Source organism: Salvelinus alpinus, chromosome 3 (assembly GCF_045679555.1).
Source record: "Salvelinus alpinus chromosome 3, SLU_Salpinus.1, whole genome shotgun sequence".
NCBI lineage: Eukaryota > Metazoa > Chordata > Actinopteri > Salmoniformes > Salmonidae > Salvelinus > Salvelinus alpinus.
Window position 1 is genome coordinate 23,684,112 of NC_092088.1, and position 11,252 is coordinate 23,695,363.

Genomic DNA, 11,252 nt, shown 5'->3' on the forward strand with positions numbered 1-11,252 from the left:
GTGCTATGCCATGGAGTTTAAGAACATTATCCCTCTTAATCCACTTTACCTTCTGTTGCATGCAGGTGCATATGCTTATGCCAGACGGCGAGAGATAGAGATAGAATGAAACACGTTTCATGTTTTAACGTTGAGAATCTGTCTGTGCGTATTAGTTGTATTATTTGTCTGCAGGCTGCACATTTGTCCAGTTAAATCTATTGAGAGAGTGTGGTATCTTCTCCTCAGCAGACGGTCATTAGCGGTCTTATTGGAGTCTTATTTACAGTACAATTACTTTAGCCATGGAGGACCCAGAATTGCGTCAACTGAAGCTGGACAATCAGGTAAGGAAATCAAAATGATACTATAATTCAGATGACTTCCTCTAAACTGACATTCATGACAATATTGTGTAATAAAGGCAAATGTCACCAAATGTGTGGTGTACAGATCCTGTGTATATGCCAAATAAAAGCAACCAGTCTCTCTAGATACTAGTCTATATAAACCTCAATTTAACCTATTCGAAAGAAAGTCATGTGTAGTTTAAATTGTGAATATTGAAACAATGTAACATGTTACATTTAGCGGTGTAGATGAAACATGACAATCTTACAATAAGAATTAACTCTTAGTTACCCTTTCATATAGGCTAATCAAAGAAATAGGTCAACTTCTTTTGAAAGTGATACAAGTGGTTGTTGTGTTTTTGAACCCGATGGAGAGGCAGAACATTGATGCAATCTTGGAATTAAGATTAAGCCCAGAATCTCCCTCAGCGTTCCCTTTTGATGAAGAAGCAGCAGAGAAGGAGGGCCGATACCCAAATGGTCACAGCCAATAGGGACGCTCGACCCAAGAAAAGCAAGCAGAAGACTGGAGCAGATGACACAGACCTGTTGATTACTCAATCCCAGAGCAACAACTCCTTAAATGGTTGGTGATATGAACCCTCAATGTATAGTACTCTCACAATACAGTATACTGAAACACAGAACAGTCATACAACTGTGTTGGCTGCATTATCAGCCTTCCAAATACATGCCCCCATATTGACACCATTCTTATCAAGAATAAAATATTGTTGAATGGTTATAACCTCTGTCAAGATGAGGCGAGAACTATTAGTTGTACATAATTTACCAATAACCATCTAGTACTGTATGTCTGACTTGTAATGGCCATGTTATGCTCTTCAGCTGAAGAGGCCCATGATAATCCACTGGAGGAAATTACTCTGGGAGAGCTCAGCCTAAAAACCACTGATGCTACAGATGAGATGCCCCCCGAGAAACCCATCATCACCAAAACTATGGACGTGGAAATTGACAGCCAGCCAAAGCCTAAACTTAGTACAGAAAATGAAGGCCCAGCAGAAGTGAAAAAAAAAGAGAAGGAGAAGAAAGAGAAAGGTGTGAAAAAGGAGAAGGCGCAAGCAAAACGTGAGATAATTTTATCCTATGAGATATGACACACACACACACACACACACACACAGCAAACACAGCAGCAAACACACAGCAAAATACACGACACACACATGACACACACAGGATATCGTGTGTGTTGTGTATTTTTGCTGTATGTTTGCTGTGTGTGTATGCGTATCTGTGATTGTTTGTCAGAGGAGGCTTCCTCAAGGAGGAATAGGAAGATGGTCCTCCTCAAAATGTAGTAAAAAAATACTATTCTGTCTAATGTTTTAGAGTTAGAACAGAATGAGGAGAAGGGAGAGGAGAAAGAGAAGGAGAAGCGAGAGAAAAAAACTAAGAAGGACAAATTGAAAGGACACACCCCAAGTAAAGAGAAAAAAAACAAGACTGATGAACAAGAGGGTGAGAGATACAAATGTCATACACCATGCTGAATGTGTGATGATAACCTCTGCCACCGTATCTGAGATGTGCGCAGACATGGTTACAAATGCTTGCTCAGAAGGCTTGGTTTTGAAGGCTTTGTCATTGGTTGGTGTTTTATAGAAGAATGTGAGTTACAGCTAAAGGCATCTGTAGGCCTTGCCCCTTGAGACGTAACTTTGGCTCCAATGCCACTGTTGTGCTATGAAAGGGCAAACAGTAAATGGCTTACGATAGCATGACTGCCCTGTTCAGTGGGCATCGGGTACGGAACCGAGCCAGATAGACCCAGGTATTCTGATCCTCTTCAGGAGGGCAAGGTGTATGTCTATAACCCATTGATCAAGCACGTTTGTTGTCGTCCTATCAAACTGATGTACTCTAGAACTAGCAGCAATGCACTTGGACGAACCTTAAAAAGTACCCGAAGTCATGTACTGTATAACTCATTCTCTTCCTGTTCTGTAAATGCATAAGAGATCTGGCTGCTTTAATCTGTTTCTTGTGACTAACTAGTAGATGTGATTTCCAGAAAAACACAACATATTCAGAACAAAGTGTGATGTGACTGCAAAGTTATTGGATGCTGTAGCTACATACTTTACACAATATGCAGGGCAACACTAAATCTTTTATAACACATTTCATTACTACCTTTCAGCATTACCATATTTTTATATTTCTCTCAATTTCCAGCAAACACTATCACTAAGTCTCCAGCCATTCAGATAGATTCAGTAGTAGAGTTTGAAACGCCAGAATGGGACAGTGATGGCGAGAGAAAGGATTGGTCAAAAAGCCCCATCCCAGGAACACCCAAGAAAAAACAACACCTCAACACATGTGAGTCTTACTTTTTCAAGGTATACTGAACAAAAATATAAACGCAACATGTAAAGGTTTGGTCCTGTGTTTCATGAGCTGAAATAAAAGATCCCAGAAATGTTCTATATGCACAAAAAGCTTATTTCTCTCAATTTTGGTTTGCATCCCTGTTAGTGAGCATTTCTCCTTTGCCAAGATAATCCATCCACCTGACAGGTGTGACATATCAAGAAGCTGATTAAACAGCATGATCATTACACAGGTGCACCTTGTGTTGTGGACAATAAAAGGCCACTCTAAAATATGCAGTTTTTTCACACAACACAATGCCACAGATGTCTTAAGTTTTGAGAGAGAGTACAATTGGCATGCTGACTGCAGGAATGTCCACCACAGCTGTTGCCAGAGAATTGAATGTTAATTTCTCTACCATAAGCTGCCTCCAATGTCATTTTAGAGAATTTGGCAGTACGTCCAACCGGCCTCACAACCGCAGACTACATGTAACCACGCCAGACCAGAACCTCCACATTCAGCTTCTTCACCTGCCGGATCGGCTGAGACTAGCCACCCGGACAGCTGATGAAACTGTGGGTTTGCACAACCGAAGAATTTCTGCACAAACTGTCAGCAACTGTCTCAGGGAAGCTCATCTGCGTGCTCGTCGTCCTCACCAGGGTCTTGACCTGACTGCAGTTCGGGGTCGTAACCGACTTCAGTGGGCAAACGCTCACCTTCAATGGCCACTGCCATGCTGGAGAAGTGTGCTCTTCATGGATAAATCCTGGTTTCAACTGTACTGAGCAGATGGCAGTCAGTGTGCAAGGCATTGTGTGGGCGAGCAGTTTACTGATGTCAACGTTGTGAACAGAGTGCCCCATGGTGGCGGTGGGGTTATGGTATGAGCAGCAATAAGCTACATACAACGAACACAATTGCATTTTATCGATGGCAGTTTGAATGCACAGAGATATCGTGATGAGATTCTGAAGCCCATTGTCCTGCCATTCATCCGCCGCCGTCACCCCATGTTTCAGCATGATAATGCAAGGCCCCATGTCTCAAGAATCTGTACACGATTCCTGTAAGCTGAGTATTTCCCAGTTCTTCCATGGCCTGCATACTCACCAGACATGTAACCCACTGAGCATGTTTGGGATGCTCTGGATTGAAGTGTACGACAGCGTGTTCCAGTTCCCGCCAATATCCAGCATTTTCGCACAGCCATTGACGAGGAGTGGGACAACATTCCACAGGCCACAATCAACAGCATGATCAACTCTATGCAAAGGAGATATGTCGCGCTGCATGAGGCAAATGTTGTGTTTATATTTTTGTTCAGTGTACAATTACCGGTATAAACTAAACTAACCTACCGGTATACTGCAAAGAGTTTCCTCTTTGTTTACATGAAATAACTTTGAATGTGTTGTTTCCACTGCTACAGCAAGGTGCCAAATAAGTGACAATGAGAGGGAGGAAGATGAAATTCTTGAAAGAGAGAAAAAAGAGAAAACTCAAAAAAAGCTAAAAAAAGCTGAGAAAGCCAATCTCGCACTGCTTAACTCCAACTACAGGCAGCAGGACACCTCAGACAGTGACGACAACATTGGAAGAGTAAGAGTGTGATAAAACGTCACTCTAAAAGACCAGTGTTTGTCCATTTAAAAGACCAGTGTTTGTCCATTTACCATCCCTTTAACCTAGATGTGGTAGCCATTACCTTATAAATGTCTCTTTCATTCAGACAATTTATGTCTGAAAAAAATCATTGATCAACATCTTTCCTCCTATCTCTTCCTCTTTCTTCTCTCTCCCTCCCTCTCCCTACCCTTCCCATTTCCTTCCTGTCTCTGTCTCTCAGGTGACAACTCCTGTCTCAGTTGAAGATCTTGAAAAGTTTGCCCTGCATCCAGCCCCTAGAGATACAACAATCCAGTGCAGAATCACTCGGGACAGGCGGGGCGTGGAGAAAGGAATGTACCCCACTTACTATCTCCATATGGAGAAGGAGGATGGGAAGAGGGTAAGGGTACTAAAGAAAATGTTCAATGGAATATATGGCTGGCCAATGTGAATGCTCTTGTTGCAAGTCTTTCCTTGTGCTGTATATGATTGGGCAGCCTTTATGGCAGTTTGATCATCAGAATAACTGCACTCATGTAACTGCTGTTTTCTCATTGTCCATTCTTGATTCCTCCCTCCATCCTCCCTAAATACCCCTCTTTCTCTCTACCTCTCTCAGGTGTTTTTAATGGCAGGCAGGAAGAGGAAGAAGTGCAAAACCTCCAATTATCTAATTTCCATTGATCCAACAGAACTTTCCAGAGACACAGACAGTTATATAGGCAAACTAAGGTAACTAACCTCCAACCGATCTATGTTCAACCATACTTAAAAATAAAATAAAAATTGTGACCAACTTTTAATTTAGTTTAGTATTTTTTTCCATTCTGTCTGTCTGTCTGTTTATTTATTGTGTCCATCTGTCCCGTTCTTCTGTTTAACTTCACAGTACTATGTAAATCGTATGAGCAATCTCTTTCAGATCAAATGTGCTAGGCACCAAATTCACAGTGTTTGACGGCGGGGATAACCCTGATAAGAAGCCTTTCGTCAAAGAGTGTGAGTCAGTTCGGCAAGAGCTTGCCGCAATCTGTTATGTGAGTCAAACCTAATTTTACATCTTTACAATGACTTCCTTAATTTACTGTAGGCCTTTGCCTCCTGATAAAAATAAATCCGACCAATAACTATGACCTTCTCTTCTGTATTTTTGTCTTTCAGGAGAAGAATGTTCTAGGTTTCAAAGGCCCCAGGAAAATGACGGTGGTTATTCCTGGCATGATGGAGAATGATGAGAGAGTGTGCATTCGCCCAAAAAGTGTATGTTTATGGAGACCTAAGACTCCTGAGATTGAGACCTAAGGTTAAATTCATCAGGCCACTAAACCAATAAATATGATGCAGAGTAGAATGAGAAAATAGAATGAGTACCTATTTTAAATAAAGATATGGTACGGACAGTCTGTTTACCACACTCTCCTTCATCTACTGTTATCTCTCAGGATATAGAGTCTCTGCTCTCCCGCTATGAGAATGGTAACACTGACAACCTAGTGTGCCTCATGAACAAGTCCCCCAGCTGGAACGAACAGACACAGTCCTACGTGCTCAATTTCCACGGCCGCGTCACACAGGCCTCCGTCAAAAACTTCCAAATCGTTCACCCTGACAACGGTAAGATGGGGCCATTGTTTGCTGAGAAATAGAGGTGCTTTAGGCCACCTGATTGGCTATAAACTGTCTTAGAATACCCTTTTTATATTTCTGCATGTAGTGGCTTAAATATGCCTTAATTTGAATTAAGTTAGAAGTTGCAAAGTGTAGCTATGATATCATAGCTATGATAGCTCATCATTCACTTCATTCACCAACCAATGCCAACTAACCCTTTTATGATGTACTGCTATCCAACTCCCCACCACCCTGCTGACTATGGGACAATTACACTCCCTTCCAGAGGACTACATTGTGATGCAGTTTGGCCGGGTGGCAGAGGACGTATTCTCCATGGACTATAGCTTCCCTATGTGTCCCCTGCAGGCCTTCGCCATCACGCTCTCCTCCTTCGATGGCAAACTGGCTTGTGAGTGATACCAAGTGTGGACAACTCAATCAAGCAGAAGCAGAGCATTAATGGCTTACCATTACAGTTCTATCACAGTATTAATTGTCAATGTGCATTCCAGGTAGTATTGGATAAGAGTTTGACATTTTTCAACACCTGAGATTACAAAAAGTATTTTTTAGATTTTGGGGAAAAAATGTAACAACTAATCAACATCATTGAGTATAGGTTATGATTCAGTCTCAATAAGGAACACATATTCCTAAATGTTATCCGAAAAACAATGGAAAAACAGCAACTAGGTCCTCTGATTTATATATTGTGCTTAGATGTCTGGTAGATGTAACTTCACTAGAATGACAATGTTGCACAGCATACCTGTTTTGTGCAGGCTATTTGATCTTATTTGAACTGAAACATTTTTGTAAGAAATATGTATAAGAAATATGTCCAATTCATTTATTTAATATTGATTGCAGTCTTAAGGCTCCGCTCCACTCCACATTATCAAAAGTGTAACGTATTCAATTTAATTTAATTTTTTTCTACATTCCACATAATCTCATATGTGCAATATACACTGAGTATACCAAACATTAGGAACACCACCCCTGTTGCTCTCAGAACAGCCTCAATTCGTAAGAGCATGGACTCTACAAGGTGTCGAAAGCATTCAACAGGGATGCTGGCCCATGTTGACTCCAATGCTTCCAACTGTTTTGTCAAATTGTCTGAATGTCCTTTGGGTGGTGGACCATTCTTGATACACACAGGAATCATCTACACTCATTGAAGTGGATTTAACAAGTGACATTAATAAAGAATCATAGCTTTCACCTGGATTCAAATGGTTAGTCTATGTCATGAAAAGAGCAGGTGTCCTTAATGTTTTGTATACTCATGGCAGCTGTGTATCATGGCAGCTGCAGGGCTCTAGACTGCAACCATTTAGTCGCATTTTGAGATCTTTCCAGCGAACGTTTCCATAACGTTGCCTAAAGGTTCTCCTTTGGTTCTTAGAAAAAGAACCTTCCCAAAACGTTCCCAGAAACAACATTTGTTATCTGGGTTTTGACTTGGCTTTGCGAGTTACATTTTAATTGGTTGCATCGGTGCGAGCTGCCATTTCTAGCTGGTCACTTCACTTCTCTCAAAACGTTATATTTGGGGGCGGCAAAAACCATGATTTGGTCAAATCTAAAGTGCACTATTTTTCTGATCCCTGAATGAAATTGTCAGATCTGCCCTGTGCTTGTTTCTCCCTTGCTGCTCCCAAGTAGGTTAGTTGGAGAGCAAAATGCATACTGATTGTAACATTTCAAAATTCAATTGCGAGAAAATAAAAGTTTAGAAGCTGTTGTGACTGCTGGAGAGAGGAAGGTCTAAGCTTTCTGAAAGGTATTACATTTATTTCTCAACTCTCAATATTGACTGTTTAAGCACAGTTTTTAACCAAACTATCTGGTAGGCTATATCTTTGAGATATACGGAGTGGAGTGCAGGAAGTTCGCATGTGCCATTTGCGGTGATTGCATAGGCCTATATATAAATTATTGGGTATGCTGCAAAGTTTTTAGGAAATTACAATTACTGTTAGATTAATCAATTACACAACTAACTACCAGCATATTATATTTAGCTATCTAACTAATGCATTTTGAGTTTACAAATGAATTAGCTTATGTGATATTTGTACACATAATAGATGTAAGCAAATTTATATCTACTTAACAAAATACATCTGCAGTTCTGGAGCCCTATTTTGAGAGTAGAATATAGCAACAATAGACTAATTGTCATCCCATTCATGACAATCACTGGTTTAGGGTGCACATCAAAATATATTGATCATGCATTCCTGCTTGGACATGTTCCATTTTCCGTTGACATTTTAGTCATTTAGCAGACGCTCTTATCCAGAGCGATTTACAGATAGTGCATTCATCTTAAGACAGCTAGGTGGGACAACCACATACTGTATCACAGTCATAGTAAGTAAATACATTTTTCCTCAATAAAGTAGCTTTCAGCGAAGTCAGAGCTAGTATGAGGGACAAGAGTCAAGTGCGAGCGTTAGTTCACAAAAGGCTTTTTTTTTAATGATTTATGTTAGATGAAATAACTTGTATTCTGAATCATATCATCTCAGTAGCACTGTGAACGTCTTTTTAAAATGGCTGGTCATTTTGTCCTATTGCGTGATGCTGCAACAAAAGTTTGGTACGACCAAATTATGGGCTGGTGCCACCAACTGAAAATGTAATTTTCACATTATAGCTCTCTAAGGTATGCAATGACTGGTTTGACAAGAGGAAAACTGATGATGCATTACCCAATTTCAAAATGACACCTTGTGCATTCTACTATTATAACTTTCAAGAGAAAATGTAAAGCCAGACTGAGTTCCGTAAAAAAAAAGGCAGGGGCGCGCCCCACAGTTTGGGAACCAATGAGCTATCTAGTAAACTTACTAGCTACTTCAGTGGATGTTGAATGCATGTCTACCTGTAAATGAACACATTTCTAGGGACAAATGTGTTAAATGTGTTAAATTATAGCCATGGTATAAAACGTCTTGTAAACCCATTACTCTGTGTTGATGTTTTTTTGTACAGCAAGTTAGTATCTTCTCTCCCCACTATCTCCTTTCGGTCTCTTTATCGCAGTCAAGGACGGAAATACTTTTAGTCAAAGAACTTAATAAATTACCAATCTTCACTGCTGATCTGGAAACACTACATCCAACAGATTCAGATGTAGATAAAACCAATGACTCATGATTTCTCCTCTTGCACGACAGTTACAAAAGTAATTTCGATAGTGATAACAGTCAAGCTTTCAGCACTTACTGTATTGTTGAACGTAGAGAGCAATTGAGTTTCACAGATATAAGAATAGGCCACAGTTAAGCCCTGTGGTAAATTAATTTGACCACAAAACACGTTTTCTGATGTAGCCTATCTATTCTGTTTCTGAGTGAAACCTTATACCAAAACTAACTTTAGACGTTGTCTGCGGAGTAAAAAGATGCCTTTCCTCTCAATAAAGAAACACACTTCCTGTGTTAATGATGTTTAGTTTGAACTGACAATAATATTGGCAATGATGACTGAAGACATTTATAAGAATCTTCCTGTGAGATAAAAGTGTTTCCTAATAACCTCTACTGTTCTTCTGCCACAAACTTGTCACATGATTAGTGAAAGTTGCTCACAAACTTAGGTTACCATGATTTAGGCCCAAGTGACATTGGTTATCCCAGTTTGCTTGCTGTATGGTGAGGATATTCGTTTATTTTTCTTGCCTCCCTGTAAAAAAAAAAGTGTATTACCTATTATTGTCAATTACTAATCTCTCTCACTTTAGGACAGGAGTTTTTCCTGGTGAGGTCACATGGTCAGGAAAAACTCTTATCCCTAAAAATAAGGAGTCAATTCACAAGTTTAGATCACAACCACATAGAGAGAGAGTTCGGTCAGGTTTTAGAATGGCTGCCATGTTAACGTCTTTATTCTCGAAATGTTGGTGACGTAACAATACGAGAGCGAGTCTGATAATTCCATATGAAATGACCTGCTGTAAACAAGCAAAACCGAGCAGCGAATTTAGCAGACGTTGTTATTGATTAGCATTCAGGATAATGTGTATCTAAGTCTGTACTGTGTTGTGGTGTCAATAAATCTGTCTTTACTGGACATCTTCATAGTTTTCAAAACCTATCAGAAATAAACAGCGCAAAGCGGAAGCATCAATTATCACTTAGCAACGTCTATGTAGGAGAAAGTGGCTCGCTCGCAACTATCAGACTGAAACCGCATTGGCCCAACTCTCTATATATACACAGTATGACTCTTTAGATAGCTCAGTGATGTAACAGGTGAACTAACACAACACTGTCATTATGTGTTCACTATGTGTGTCAATGTGTATATACAAACTCGATGATAGTCAGATATGACCAACTTTGACACAGAAGAAAGGTCACTCAGTCAGTCACATGACCAGGAGCTCTGTATCTGCACTTATCTTCTGTATACACTGAACTAAATCAATTATGCAACATGCAACTATTTCAAAGATTTTACGGAGTTCATATAAGGAAATAAATTCATTAGGCCCTAATCTATTGATTTCACATGACTGGGAATACAGATATGCATCTGTTGGTCACCGATACCGTAAAAAAAAAAAAAGTAGGGGCATGACTACCATTTTCCTCATGCAGCACGACACATCTCCTTTAAATAGAGTTGATCAGGCTGTTGATTGTGGCCTGTGGAATGTTGTCCCACTCCTCCTCAATAATGGCTGTGCGAAGTTGATGGATATTGGCAGGAACTGGAACTTACATGTTGTGTCACGCCCTGACCGTAGATTGCTTTGTATGTTTCTATTTTTAGTTTGGTCAGGGTGTGATGTGGGTGGGTATTCTATGTTGTAGGTCTAGGTTTTCTATTTCTATGTGTTTGGCCTGGTATGGTTCTCAATCAGAGGCAGCTGTCTATCATTGTCTCTGATTGAGAGCCATACTTAGGTAACCTGTTTTCCCACTTGTTTGTGGGTGGTTATTTTCTGGTTAGTGTTTGTTGCACCTGTCAGAACTGTTCGTTGGTCGTTTTGTTGTTTTTGTTCGTGTATTCATCTTGATTAAAAGTATTATGAATACGTACCACGCTGCACTTTGGTCCTCCTCTCCTTCTCCCGACGACTATCGTTACATGTTGATCCAGAGCATCCCAAACATGCTCAATGGGTGACATGTCTGGTGAGTATGCAGGTCATGGAAGAACTGGGTCGTTTTACATTTTTTACATTTGAATCATTTAGCAGACGCTCTAATCCAGAGAGTAACGGAGACGCTGAGAGTCGAGAAGCAGGGGCAGGTGAAACATTTAAATAAACAACAAACATGGAACGAGACAACATAACAGTAGAGTCTACGCATAAACACAGGAACA

The 11,252-nt window shown here is 40.2% G+C and overlaps 1 protein-coding gene across 1 annotated transcript; it reads left to right on the forward strand.

Moving 5' to 3' along the window:
- The first annotated feature begins 93 nt into the window (after positions 1 to 93).
- On the forward strand, positions 94 to 10,922 carry LOC139570346 (tubby protein homolog). The gene is made up of 12 exons (XM_071392161.1): positions 94 to 326; positions 762 to 918; positions 1,182 to 1,424; positions 1,689 to 1,817; positions 2,535 to 2,681; positions 4,111 to 4,280; positions 4,528 to 4,689; positions 4,909 to 5,021; positions 5,212 to 5,326; positions 5,451 to 5,549; positions 5,732 to 5,903; positions 6,187 to 10,922. Exons 1-12 carry the CDS (start codon positions 285 to 287, stop codon positions 6,318 to 6,320), a joined length of 1,683 nt encoding a protein of 560 aa, XP_071248262.1. The 5' UTR covers positions 94 to 284; the 3' UTR covers positions 6,321 to 10,922.
- The last annotated feature ends 330 nt before the right edge of the window (positions 10,923 to 11,252 follow it).